The sequence below is a fragment of the Protopterus annectens genome, chromosome 3.part0 (genome assembly GCF_019279795.1).
Source record: "Protopterus annectens isolate FY-2018-M chromosome 3.part0, PAN1.0, whole genome shotgun sequence".
Classification (NCBI taxonomy): Eukaryota; Metazoa; Chordata; order Ceratodontiformes; family Protopteridae; genus Protopterus; species Protopterus annectens.
The window spans coordinates 122,725,700-122,741,097 of NC_056731.1; the positions used below are offsets into that span (position 1 = coordinate 122,725,700).

General features: G+C 40.8%; 1 protein-coding gene across 1 annotated transcript in view; it reads right to left on the reverse strand.

Moving 5' to 3' along the window:
• Positions 1-15,398, reverse strand: part of LOC122796781 (macrophage mannose receptor 1-like) — a 1,193,236-nt gene that overhangs the window by 195,833 nt on the left and 982,005 nt on the right. Inside the window, exon 20 of the mRNA XM_044065508.1 lies at positions 9,174-9,316. Coding sequence (XP_043921443.1) covers positions 9,174-9,316 — 143 coding nt within the window. The remainder of the gene's footprint in view (positions 1-9,173; positions 9,317-15,398) is intronic.

Below are 15,398 nucleotides of genomic sequence, written 5' to 3' on the forward strand. Positions count from 1 at the left end.
TGGCAAATACCTCTCTCTTCTATAATTTAGGAGTGTGACTTTTAGTCAAAATTTTCATTAAACAGATTACAGGCAGGTTATTTAATTCCCCACCTGCCTATTTCCAAAAGTTTAGAGAACTTCCATCTGTTCCACACATGTTGCCTGCAGCTTGCTTGTTAATAGCCACTTGTAATTACTGAGGAGTTGCAAGAGCTATCAGACTCAATACTTGTCCACAATTCAGCTAGGCAAAGTCAATCCCACTAACTATTTCAGCATTTTGTTCTCCTTATCACTCACCATTATCTCACCTTCACAAAGATTTTTATAATATTTACAAGTGTTTCATTTGTTAGGCTAAATGTAGAGACATATAATGAAGAAACTAGACTAAAATAATGCAGAGTGCTGTGATGCCTCAAGCAAACTGGTATCCTTTTTAATACCTGTGTGAGTCTTGGAAGTCAAAACACTGGATAACTTCTTGCAAAAATCCATGGGGGAGATTCAATAAAGTGTACACTAAGTGTACACTGTTCTGAGTGAACAGACAGCACAGACATAATGCATACCTTTTTCCTTCAAATTTTATTTTTTCTGCTGATATTCTTGCAGCTTTAAATATTTACACGGATTCATAAAGGTTACTACAAAGTATAGACTGCATGTACACGTAATATAATGTTTTGAGTGATTAGAAAGCACAAAAAATGTAATAAGAATTTTACTGACTACATACCGTGTGCACTTAGTGTACACTTAGTGTAGGCTTTATGGAATCCGGCTCCATATCTTCTATCCGGGCTTTCTTCTCTTTGTGTCTTCTTTTTTCCTTACCTCTACCTGGCTACTTCTTCTAGTCAGACTTTTCTTTTTTTCTCTCAAATTTTCTTCACTTTTTTCCATGAGATAGTTATATGCACCAAAACTGACTCAGCAATGGACCCAGACCATAATCAATTCCCTTCCTGTATCAGTTATGATCTTTATTCATTCATTTCCATAAAGGAATCTTGTTTCGGGTAATGGGTTAGACATCTTCTGTGCTTATCCAACTGCTGCTTATGATGGTTTCTTGTAATCATCTCCAGTGGAGTATCCAGACACACGTACTGTCAGTATTTTTTAGGAATTTTAATGTTCATTTCTTTGCAGAGCGAGATTCATATGCACAGTAATTTCTGTGTGGACTGAGATCAGTGAAGCTCAGAAAAAAAGCAAGACTGGCATTCTCTTGCCTGTCAGTAATCACTCTTTATTTGGGCTGTAATTACCTCAGAGTGAGAATAACACATTTTTTGGGAAATGCAAGGGAGCTTGCCACCCTACCAAAAATGTTTATTGATTGCTAGGCCATCCATCACAAGAATTTGAACCACTGCAGTACTGGCCATCAATAACTAACTTTTTTTTTGTTTATAAATGCTGGATCAAAGGATTTAGACTGAGGATAAAAATATATATATGATCATAGGAGTTTACTAGGCTATCGACCTGGAGGTAATTTCAAGCCTAGCCATTTTATCCCAGTGTAATACCCTAGATACTCTAGTCAGTCCCCAAGATAGTATTTAATAATCACTGCTCATGTCCAGGAGGATTGTGGGCACTATCACTGGTAAGAATTTATGGTGCCCCATCCACTCATCCAGGTTCCTTTTGAACAGTGTAACAGAGGTGCTCTGCTTCACACGAATTGGTAGCCTATTCCAAAGACATGGCAGTCACTGGGAGACAAATCTGTCTCTCCAGCACATCCTATTCAAGTCGCAGGCCTTATTTAGGTGGAATGGGTAACTCTAGTCCCATTTTATTTATAGCTCTTTGGCAAATTCATTAGGTTGTGTTGGAGATTGCTCTGTAAGCCAGGCATAAGTCTCCCCTAAGAAGTCTAGGCATGTGCTGGAGTCCCTTGATCTTCTTACTTAGAAACCTCTGAGTTCTCTCCAATTGCTGCAGGTGCTTTGTACAGTACATGCCAAAAGGGGTGTTTACTCAATTATGAGCCTGATTAGTGATGAGTATAGAGGGGTTATAGCCTCCGTTGCTCTAGAGGTAATGGCTTTGCTAATCAAGTGTGCTATGTAGAAAGCCTTCCTCACTACAGTAGACATATGGTCATCAAAGTTAAGGTCACAGTCTACTTGTGATCCCAGATCTCTTACCACTCAAGACACCAGTCTTTGGACTGCATAAGACCCTCCTGAAATATAGTGAAATCATATGGAGATTCAATAACTGCACCCAGTTTGCAGTCGTCTGCAAACATGGTCAGTCACAGCCCCTTAGTTTTGGCCTGAAGTTCTGAGAAGTCTATACCAAACAGCAGGGTTCCCAGCACTGACCCTTGTGGCACCCCACTGGTGAGAGGTCTGCTGGTTGATGTGGAATCACCCACTTTGGTAATGTGTGACTGGTTTGTGAGCCAGTTGGCAACCCATAGGTTCATAGGTTGGTACTAGGCTATCGTCCCTACGGACTGTACAAGCTTAGCCATAACAATTCCCTGGCTATTTCTTCCCACAGTATTTACTTCCCTGGACCCCTGTCTAGCAGGGCAACTGACATGATCCCCGGGGTAAATTTCATATCTCCCATCCAGCCATCAAGGTTCCTTTTGAAGAGGGCCAAGGAGGCACTCTGCTTGACATGTATGGGCAGTCTATTCCAGAGTATGGGGAGTCTCTGGGTCAGGAACCTATCCCTCCAGCATATTTTGTTCATTGTGATGACAAGGTTTAGGTTCCTGGAGCATGTGGGTCTGATCGATTGGGATTTCTTTAAGTCTAGCATGTCCAACAGCTCTGAGTTTGACATGGCTTCATATGTTAAGCAGAGATTGCTTATGAGTAGATGATATGTGACAAGAGTATACCAAGTGTTTTTTAGTCGGTCAGCATATGGCATCTGCTTTAGCCCTGTGATGCTTTTAGTGAGGTGTTTCTGTGGCCTTTCCAGTTGTTGAAGATGTCTTGTGAGGTACATACCAAATGGGGCATTGTACTCTATGATGGGTCTAATGAGGGATGTGTACAGTGGGACAATGACCTCCTTTTTTCTGGATGAAAAGCCCTTAGTGATGAGGTGTGCCACATAGAAGGTTTTCCTGACTGTTGTGGCGATGTGGTTATCGAAGGTGAGACCAATGTCCACCAGTGTTCCTAAGTCCCTTATCACACTTTTGGTGTGTAGTGTACTGCCATCTATGTGGTAATTCATGGGTATATGTTTTTTCCCAAAGGGGATAACTATACACTTCTTGGCATTGAGCTTGAGCCCAGGGCTCTGGCACCAAGCATCTGTTTCTGTAAGGCCCTTTTGTAGACTATCCACATCATTTGGGGATTCAATAATGGCTCCCAGTTTGCAGTCATCTGCAAACTCTGTTAGCCAGAGTCCCGTAGTGTTGGTCTGTATTTCAGAGATGTTGATGCCAAACAAGAGCGGTCCCAGGACTGAACCCTGAGGTACTCCACTTGTCATTTGTCTGGAGCTGGATTTGGAGTTGGCTACTTTTACAGTGTGGTTTCTGTCATTAAGCCAGTTGGCAACCCATCGAGTGACATGGGGATTTATGCCCAGCTTAGTAAGTTTATCTATGATTCCAGAGTGGGGGATGGTATCCAAGGCCTTGGCAAGGTCCAGATAGGCTGTGTGGACTGCCTTACCCTCGTCCATGGCTCTGGAGCCTGATTCAAAAAAGTCAACCAGGTTCAGAAGACACGATCGGCCCTTCACGAACCAAAACTGGGTGGGGTCCAGTGTCTGAAGGTTGCCAATGTCTTTGTTTATAAGTTCCATGATAATACGTTCCATGGCCTTGCAGATCAGGCTAGTCAGACTGATGGGACAGTAGTTCCCAAGATCCAAGGTGGATCCCCCCCTTGTGGAGTGGGATAACTGTAGCTGTGTGCCACTCAGTGGGCATGAAGCCTGAGGTGAAGCTATGATTAAATATGACACTTAGGTGAGGTGCCAGTTCATTTTGTAGTTCATGCAGTACACAGCCTGGGATGTCGTCTGGTCCCATGGATGCTGTATTCTTAGCTTTGGAGAGTGTGTTTTTTACATGTGTGGCTGTGATTACCAAAATTTGGCAATCATTTGGTATTGAGAATGGCCCTTTAGGGTGTGAGGGTGGGGGTGAAGTTGGCACTGAATCAATCTGCCAGTATATTGGCAATGTCCTTGCGATCAGTATATTTAATGCCATTCTGTTGTAGCTCAGAGCAGATCTGGGCATTGCCATTTAGATTCTTGACATAGCTATAGAATGCCTTGTGGTTGTCTTTGGAATCTTTGGCAATTTTATTTTTGTAACTAGCTTTGGAGAATTTTATGAGGGATCTCAGCTTCTTACTGAGGCTAGTAAGGGAGTTTTTTTGCATCCTGGTATTTTCCTCTTTTCGGCAACAGTTTTTTCCTTCTGTTGTATAGTTTGTTTATGACAGAGGACCACCAGATTGGCTTCCTTTTTTGGAGGAGAGCATCTTGGTTCTATTTGGGATGGCATGATTCATGCACGAATGGATGTGCTCGTACAGTGCTTTAGTGTAGGATTCAGCAGTCGATCTTTCAGTTCCCATCTGCATGGGTGTCATGAAGTTTGCCACTTCTGACTTGAGTAGCATGAAGTTGGCCTTGGAGAAGTTTTTTTACGAATGTTTCCTTACTAGGTTGTGGGGGTGGGATGTGGATGTCAAAGGTGATTAACTTATGGTAAGACCTAACCAATGAGAGGATGACCACTGGTGTGGAGCATCAATTTCCCATGTTGGTAATGACCAGGTCCAGGTTATTGGAGCCCCTGGTGGGACTATGGATTAGTTGATCCAAGGCATTGAAATTTATGAATTCCAAGAACCGGTGGGCAAAGGTGTTGGTACACATGTAGCTTTCCCAGTTAATAGTTGAAATCACCCCGTATTAGGGTGTTTGGTTGTATCTTAATATTTTCCAGTATGTTTAGAAAGGTGTAGTGATAATCTTGAGGGATGGTGGGGGATCTGCAGCAAGCTACAATTTGGATTGCAGCCTTACCTAGTGTTAGTTGCACCTGGAGAATTTTGGATGCATTGTATTGGTCAACTAGCTTGGAGGTGTAAATATCCTTGGTGAATATGGACACTCCTCCACCTTTAGTGCTTCAGTCCTGGTTTAGTGGTCAAAAAGTGTGGTAAGATTTGTAAGCTGGTATTGCAGGGGTGTTCTCTGGAGCCTTGAACCAGGTCTCAGTTACTGCACAGATATCAATGTTCTCCATTTTTAGTAGTGCCTCGAGAGAGAGTGCATTTTGAGGTTTACACTTCTAGCACTGAGCAGCATTACCTTCAGATTTTGCATACTTGTACCTATTATGGTGGTGGTTTTATCCTTTGAGCCTTGCCTAAAAAAGGAACTATAGGGGTGGCAATTGCCTTAGCCAGTAACCTGAATATCAGGGGCAACAGCTGCAGACCTTCTCTAGAAAAGCATCGTGGTTTGTCAATCATGTCATCCCAGGAAGACAGATACTGGATCCCCATTGAATGACACCAGAAGCTTAGCCAATTGTTGAAGTCAATCATTTTGTCCTTATACTGTGGTATCATTCTGGGCGAAGGCAGGATACTACTCAGGGCTAGGGTCATACCTGCCTGGGTCACATGATCAGACAGCCCTTCCATGTCTCTTTTCATGTAGTCCAGGGAGGTACGTCTCAAGTAATTCACTCCAACATGGACAATGACAGAGTCGTATTTATACTTGTTGTGGAGTGACTTGAGTGCATGCGTTATGTGGCGGATCCTGGCATCAGACAGGCAGCTGAATGTAATTTTCTCCTTGTTCAGTCTGGTGAGTGGGACATTAGTGTACCTGACTATAGAGTCACCTATGACTAAAGTGTTGGGTACGTTGTCTTGCCTTAGGAGCTGTAGTTGGGTGGCACACTGGTGTTGTGAGCTATGTGATACTTTTGTTGTGATTGGTGTTTGTTTGCGTTTCAGCTTTGGAGGTCCTTGTTGCTTGGGCAGATTAATGTTGGCCTTAGCATATGTGTGTTCAGTGTTGCTATGTGTGGGTGTTGGTGGTGAGGGTTTTGAAGGGCTATGCGTTGCTTTAGGTATAGTGCAGGTGTTAATCTTCTCCTCTTGATTGTCTAGTACAATCTTGGCTGGAGAGAGCTTTGCTTCCAGTTTGGCTATGTAAGTGCATCTATTGCAGGTTGTAGTGTTGGGTGGTAGGAGGAGAGGGTTGTCTGTGTACATGGGTCAATTGCTGCATTGTCCCAGTATGTCCAGGTTCACCATGTGGACAGGAGAAATCACCGGAAGCTGACCCTTGGACATGCCTGGTTAGGTGCTTTTTTTCCCTTACCTTGGCAAGGTATTTTGCAATTATAGGCTGTTTAGTGCCTACGATTAATTTCTCCTTATTAACAAGGAGAGTTGAGGGCTTGTATCAGTTTAAGGCTTCCTAGTGCTTTCCAGCAGGTTTTAGAGCAAGTGCTAGTCACAGGGTCTCCAACCAGAAAGAGTCAGGAATCAATGCACTCTACTCCTACTCTCACCAGGATCAGAATATAAGCACAGATTCCAAGCTGTCACCTATAAAGCAGTTATTAAGCTTTCTGGTGATCAGCAGTCTCCAGGAAATAATGTAACTGCACTCCTTCTCTCACCAGGAGAAAACAGAAGCACTAATCCCAAGATGAGTACTGAGCGGCAGAATGTGGGCTCTCCAATAACTGGTGGTCTTGCAATAGATGCTTAAAGGTAAGATGAAAAAAAATGGTTTATCCTAAACACTGCAGTGTGTGCACTAGAGAAATTAGATGTGAAAGTAGGTAACTTAAGTTTTACCTGTCTAAAAAGTAAAGTTTTAGTGGAAAGTCACTATTTTTAAAACAGCAAGATAGATTGAAAGGGGGTGGTCACTTTTGTATTCTGGTACTATGGAATATAGTAGGATGGCCAATAAATTTAAATAGTTGACGGGGAGTGATTTCACAAAATGATAATTTTGTGCTTACTCACACAAGCCAGTAAAAGCAGAGAGGAAATGAGATATATGGTCAAATTAACATAAGGGGCAGGCAACTAGAAAGACAGTGGTATTTCTGCCTGACTCACAAGAGACAGAGCTGCAGTCTCTTTTCAAGCTTTAATATGCAGTTAAAAGCAGAATACAAGTAAAACACAAGGTAAAGAAAACAAATCACAGAATGTACATCTTACAACAAAAGGGTTTACATTCACTTTGCTAAGTTTATTGGTAATGCCTGAGTGTGGGATTGTGTCAAAGGTCTTTGCCAAGTCAAGGTATGCTGTGTGCACAGGTTTGCCCTCATTAATGGACCCTGTTACATTTTTGAAGAAATCCACAAGATTTAACAGGCAGGATCTGCTCTTGACAAAGCTGAATTGGGTTGGATCCAGGGTTTGGAGATCGCCTATGTCTTTATTTATCAGATCCATGATGATATATTGCACGGCTTTACAGATGAGGCTAGTCAAACTTATGGGTCTATAATTCCCTGGGTCTGTTGTTAAGCCATCTTTGTGGAAGGGAATAATTGTTGCTGTTCTCCATTCTGCAGGAACAAAGCCAGTGGTTAGACTGTGATTGAACAGGGTACTTAATGGTGATGGTCATGTTTTAGTTTGTTTAGACGACAGCCAAGGATGTCATCTGGTCCCATAAAGGCTGTATTGTTTGTCTTAGATAGGGCTTTAATGACCTGTTGTTTGGATATGTAGGGTGGGGATGGGATGGGGTGATGGTTTGTGATAAGCTTGAAGAGGATAAGGGAGTGAAATTTTCACCAAATTTGTCCGCTAGCCGGTGTGCTATCTCTGCGGGATCAGTGTGTGTGTGTGTGTGTGTGTGTGTGTGTGTGTGTGTGTGTGTGTGTGTGTGTGTGTGTGTGTGTGTGTGTGTGTGTGTGTGTGTGATACCATTTGTCAGTAGTTTGACACATACTTGGGTGCTACCTTTTAAGCTACTTACATAGCTGTGAAAGGCCTTATGATTACCCTTGCTGTGATTGCTAAGTTTTTCTCAGTTACCCGTAGAGGATTTGACATATCTTATCTGCCTGTTGAGGCTGAGGAGAGTGTCTTTCTATTGTTGGGGCCTCACTTTAATTTTCTTAGACAGAAACGTTATGTGTTTTTTGCAAAGTTTGTTGATGCTGGATGTCCACCAGGGTAGCTTGTTTTTACCTGGGGTTCTAGCTTTGAGTCTCTCTAGAACAGCCAGGTTTATACACTTACACAAGTTATTTTACAGGGCTTTAGTGTAAGCTTTCATGTAGTTACCATTCTGGCTTGGGTGGGGTTTGGAATGCATTTATACCTTCCCCTAAGAGGGTATAGTTTGCTTTGGTGAAGTTTTTTTAGTCTGACTTCGCTCTCTGTGAGTTCTGGTGTTAGTGCCAGTTCGAAGGTGACTGATTTGTGGTCAGATTTAACTAATGAGGGCTTGACAGTTGTGGTGGTGCATCTGTTTGTCATGTTTGTGAGGACCAGATCTAGTATGTCTGTTCCTCTCGTTATGGTTTGAACAATTTGTTCCAGGGCATTTGAGTTAAAACATCAGGGAAGTTTTGCACTAGAGAGTTAGGGCTAGAGTAGGTTTCCCAGTTGATGGGGGGTAATTGAAGTCCCCCATGAACAGTGTTTGGCAATATTTGGATTGATTTCAATTTGGTCATGTAGGCCTCATGCGCATTATGATCCACGGAGGGGGATCTAAAACTAGCTATCACTTGAAAGGGGGTCTTACCCACAGTAATCTGAACTTGGAGTAACTCCATAGAGTTGCTCAGTCTAACTAGTCGGGAGGTGAATTTATCTCTAATATAGATGGAAACACTGCCTACTTTGGTTCTCACATGTTCATTTTGCAGTCTGGAAGGTGTGGAAGGCATTGTAGCTTTGCAAGGCTGGAGTATTCTTTGAGGCCTGAACCAGGAAAACAGGCTAGGCTTAAAATGGTTTGCAAGGGCAGCTAGCCTAGTACTTAGCTATGAAATTATTAAATGAAAGAGGAAACAATCCCATCAGTGGAGAGACTGATACTATTGGAGATTCAAACACAGATATAAACCATACTAGTGACATGCCTGTTTTGAGTGATGGAAATCACACAGCTGATACATTTACTTTAGATGAATACAGTTGATAAATGAAAAAACAAATTATGTTTACCTTATTGTCAAACTGAAGCCATTCACTAGGGCATCCTCCTGCCAATGGTGGAATTATGGTTGGTGTTGTTGTATTGATGAAATGACTATATCTTTCACATATAAAAGCAGCTGGAATACCACAGTTCAGATCATCCCAAAACCCTTTAAAAATGCAAAATAAAAGTTTAGATTTTAGGTATATTTTGGTAGTCTGTTTATGGCAAATATGTTTACCAGTTAAGTAGTAGGAAAAATGAATAACAGTTACTATGAAGGGTTATGATTCTGGTTTAGCACTGTATTATATTTGCATTTTAAAGCTGGGATTCATAAAATCATTATCCAAGATTCAAAGGGATTTGCATGTTGTACAAAGGCACATATAGTGGCATACAATCTATCAGCATAGAGAGTCTGCAGTATATATCACTGAGGATGCTACTTGCAATATCAGAAACATGGGAGCTCATTAGCGAATGGGAAGATGGAAATTCTCACATTTATGATGCATCCAGGAATGCTGTGTTATTGATAAAATCAGCTTGAGTGTACTGCAATGGACAGAGTTATTAAAACACAGAATACCAGAAGTACACCTGGGTATTGTGGTATTTAAGATTTGCATTCCTTTTTGGGGTCAAGTTATAATGCACATTGAGATGGTAGCCATAGTCATGTTACTGCCATGTCATTAAGACAGATACTATTTGTGCCTGTCCCAATTGAAAAAACATACTTGTCATGGGTGATTATGTGTGTATGGTTACTGTACAGGAAAGTGCTCTTTAACCACAAACTAATGAGCTTCATAAGCAACTGTTTCTCTGAATCATGTGGGTCTATCCGGATACACACAAACACACACACACACACACACACACACACACACACACACACACACACATGCACACACACTCGCACGCACGCATGCGCGCGTGCACACACACACACACACACACACACACACACACACACACACACGCACAGACACACATACACACACACACACACACACACACACACACACACACACACACACACACACACACACACACACACACACACACACACACACATATGCACAACTAAATAATCCAAAATAGTAGGCTCTCCACTTGGTAGCACAAATTGAAAATGTTATACTATATCTGTGCTTAAACAGTTGGAATGAACATGGTCTTGTAAATAAAATATTTCATACAAATCACTGCTAAAGCAGGTATTACAGCTGGACACAATTCCTGGAGTGTATACCACATGAGTCTTATATTGTGTCACTAAGGATTCACCTTTTGTACCTTCTCACTCAAGCCTGATATTCTGCATTAGCTAACTGCTACCTGACCAAGACTGCTCGGTCGGGCCTTTACTGTCAAGTCTAGATGTGCCCTGCTGACTACAACCCTTTGCTATTACACTAACAAGCTTTTATCAATGCCAAAACAAGGGGGGGGTTGAAACAGAATTGCTGCTGTAACTGACATTTTGCAATTCATCTTGGTAACCTAAAGGAAACACCTCATTTCCTTCTTTAAATTGCTGTACGAACATATTCTAATCATACAGTCACACAGGCAACCATTCCCATAATGAATGGAAAAGCAGATACTGTGTAAAACTGGTCAGTCTTAATTTTATACTTGTGAAGGATGCCTTACATAACTGACTTTTATTAAATATGATGTAAAGCCAATAAATTCAGACTGACAAACATTAATTTTCAGGAGTATGTTACAGCATATTTCTCATGTTAATTAATTACCTAGACCAAGTCAGTATTAACAAAGGTAAACATCCCATGAGGGTTATTAAAACATTATTGCAACCAGGCTGAATATGCTTCTCTGTCGTTTGATGCTTCAGTTAAAATCACACTCGCTCATGTAATCTGATAGAAAATACTTTTCTTCAGTAATGTTTCTTGGAGAGATAGCCACTTTTTGGCACCAGTAAACCCTGCAGTCACTGGGTGTCCCTTGCTCCCAAGGGCCTCCAACCATATCAAGTTATCATATTTTGATATTCTGTTAATAATTTATTTCACTCACCATCACATAGACCTTTTCACATGATAGGTGGCTAACAATGGTAGTTTGGCAGAAGGTGGATGCGTGTGAAAGCAACTGCTCATTGCCATAATGACTAAGAGAGTAGCATTGCCATTTCACTGTGCTTCACTCTGGTTGGGTTTTAGGCTATAGCTTTTTCTGCTTGGTGTCTGCATGCCCTCCCTGTCACTGTATAGGTTTATCTACAAGATCAGTTTTCCTGCAGCATCCCAAACTTGTCATGGGCAGTGTCATTTTATATATATATATATATATATATATATATATATATATATATATATATATATATATATATATATATATATATATTATTCTGTGTCTGGACACACACACAATAATGCCAGGCACATACATAACATTCAGACCCTTAGAGCTTCTATGAGTCTGGCTGTCTCCATGCCTTAGATTGCATAAAAGAATTTTGACATTCACGTATCTGTGGCCTCACCCTTTAACCACTCACATTCTAAAACCAGCACTGCTCAAACTTGTGTACAGAAGGTCACTGTAGCTTCTGTTGGGAGTTGTGGATGGTATGGTCATTATATCTTTAACTTTCATCACAATTAAACCTCAGAAATCTGCACAGGATGTAATTATAGCTTTTGCTGGGGCCAGCTTTGTCAGAGGTGTGCAAAGAAGGGCACTATAGTTTGTATAGTGATAGTGTACTGTCAAGGGGCAGTAAGTTAGAACACATTACTGTGATCTTTATCTTTTTTTTTTATCTTTTTTCCACTTTCCAAAAAACTCACAAATCAGGCCTGTAGAGGTGACTGCTTTTCGGGTGTAGGGGTGAGAAGGCATGTTATGTATATACATGACTGTTGTCACATATGTAAACACACATGCTATGTATATGTATGACAACAGTCACTTGAAAGAATGACTACAGTCATTGGAGTCTGTTTTCGTCTCACTCATCACAAGATGGTTTGAGATGATACAGAGGCAGGCAGCATTCCCTCTCAGGAAGAATGTATCCTCTCAAACACTGTCATGTTAGTTTATTGTGGGCTACAATTTTGTCAGCTTTGAATAGTAAGCCTTGAACATAGCTTATGTCTTCACTGAAAGAACAAAATAAGACTGAGTTTCTTTTCTTACTCATGTTTTTTTTCAGGTCACCACTAGATCAAAATATTGGGAGCATAGTCTAAAATTAGAGCATCTATAACCGTGTGATTTTTGGGGGCATACCTCTCAACTGTCCAGATTTTCAGAGAATGTCCAGCGTTTTGCTTCATATTTTTGGTCTCTCATTAAACTTGTTGTTTTCTGGCAAAACAGCGAGGATTAACTTCACTAAATAATTGCAGACATTTAAATTTTAGACTTCATATACATTAGAAAATGCATGGGAACACAAAACCATTTTTATACAAGCAAAATTTAAAATCTGTCCCTATTTGTAGGCCTTTGTTCCCCTATTATTTTTGGTTCTGTCCAGATTTCTTGTGCTAAGAAGTTGAGAGGTATGTCTGGGGGCCTCCCTGGCTTAACCTATTTATTTCTTACACAGTTATTACTGTGCTACCTTGGTCAGTAAAGGTGCATTTAAAGGATACAAGAAAAAGTAATGTTGAGCAACAATGCTGAATTTCTTTATATCCTTTCTTAGTCATAATTTTTATTCAGTAAAAAACAAAAAAGGTCCAGCACAAAGAGGGTGATAACTTAAAACTCCTTTATTGGGGTAGCTCCAAAACAAACAGCATTCCGGTTTCGACAACAGCCTTCCTCAGTGTTTAATAACAGCAACAATTAACATACCCTTAAATCAAGAGCATCATTAGCATTCAAGAATATCATTGGTTGGTTAAAAAAAACTTATGACAACTCATTAAGGCCATGTTTAAACAAACTCCCCATCCGAGTAATCCAGCCTGATTCTTTATTATTTAATAAAGTGTGCCAACCAGCTTTAGAAAAACATTGGCCCTGGACCCTATCAATAACCGTAAATGTAAACCTGGCCATTTGGTGAATTAAGTGTGCTTATATAAAACATTTGCAGGTCTCCTGTTCCTGATCTCACTGAGGTGTTCAGAAATCCGAAGCCTCAATGATCTGGATGTCTGTCCTACATAAAACGCCGAATAAGAACAGATAGCCAAATACACAATCCATTCAGTACTGCAATTTGCACAACATAAGATGTCATAAACCTTAGGGGTATTGGAACTAGTAAAGGACTTAGTTTTATATATATGGGGGCATGCAGAACAATGTCCACAGGGTACACAGCCCCTAACTTTATTCCCAAATAAAGTGGATTGTTGTAATGAGGTTGGAACCTTGCGTTTATAATGACTAAGGTAAAACCCCAAAGTGGGTCCTCTACAAAAAGAGAAAGAGCATGTAGATGGAAGAATTTCATTAAGCTTGGCATTGGCTTTTAAAATGTCCCAATGGTGGTTAACAATGTGTTTGAAAGTTTGAATATGTTGTCCAAATGTCGTAACCAATCGGATAGGCTGTTGTGAAACTTTATCAATACAAGGCTGTTTATATTGCAACAAATCAGATCTAGATTGTTGCCTAGCAAAGTCCCTGGCCTGACAGATATTATTGTCATTGTATCCCCTCTGGATAAATCAGGTATGTAGATCCTGTTCGTAATGGGCATAAGAGTCATGTGAGGAACAAATGCGATGCATTCTTAAAAATTGTGACTTGGATATATTGCAGATGATGTGTCGGGGGTGATGACTGTGGGCATGCAGGAGAGTGTTATACTGAGGATATTTGCAGAAAACCTCAGTTTTTAATGTATGGTCTGTATCCCTAGTGATTGTAACATCTAGGAAAGTAATGGAATCCTTATGAGCACTCAAAGTGAATTGAATGCCCCATTTATTCTGATTTAAGCATTCCACAAATTCCTGCAAAAAAAAAACAGTATCCCCCTCCACACCATCCAGCAGTCATCCACGTAACACCACTAAATATCAATTTCCCCAAGATGTAAATTGTGTAAAGCATCATAAATTAACTGGTGTTCAATATAGCCCATGAAAAGATCTGCATAAATGGGGGCAAAAGATGCCCCCATAGCCGTGCCCTTCACTTGCCAAAACATTTAAAAAAAAAATAAAAAACATTCTTGATCAACACATGTTCAGTTAAACAAACTAAAAAAGTGTTAAATCCAGGGGAATAAATATTGACTTGATACAACCAAAAGTGTAAAACCTCAAGCCCAGCCCAGTGAGGAATGTTGGTGTATAGTGAGGACACTTCCAGGGTACACATGAGCCATTCTGGCACTAATTGCATGTTTTCAATTGCGTCATTCGGCTTTTCCAGGTTAGGGGTAGCCACAGCAGAACTCCGGTCCGCTAATGATTGGCAGTTGATTTTTACGTACCGGCTTGCCATGCCTGACGCACAACCTTCAATGAAGGTACACCCATTCACACATGTCTCCACGCAGAAGATGCTCTAGCTGAGAATTGAACCGGACAGCGTTTTACTGTGAGGCAACAACGCTACCGCAGCACCATGCATGTTTTCAATAATTTATAAAAAATTAGTAGTATCCTGAACCCTGGCCCAAACTAAAGGCAACAAAAGCTGTAGATATTTCATCAAAAAGGCCGACAATGTTTCAGTTAATAACCACGGCCCGAGACAACTGGTCTCCCTGCGGGATTTGACAAATCCTTATGAATCTTGGGTAGGAGGTACAGGTATTGTGATTGAGGGTCAGAAACTGTCAAATGATAGAGAGTTTTCTTGTTGATAATACCCTCTTCCAAAGCTAGATCAAGAATGCTATCAATCTCTTTTTAAACTGTAACGTCAGATCTAATGGCATACACATATAGAATTGTGCATCCCCCAATTGTCTCTCAGCCTCAGCCAAATATTTGGCCCAGTCCATAATCACTATTGCCCCACCCTTGTCCACTGGTAAAATTACCAAGTCTTGTTGTGCTGTCAACTGGTGCAATGCTTATTGTTCCAAAATGGTTAAATTGTGATTGATATTTGGAAATAGGGATTTATTGAAGTGAAGGTCTTTCAACACACAATCCTTAAAAATGCCCACATGCTTATCAACTGAAGGGATAAAGTTGGACTTGTGAAACAGCCCTCCTCCGTGCTTAATAACAGCAAAAATTAACAGACCCTTAAATCAAGAGCATCATTAGCATTCAAGAATATCATTG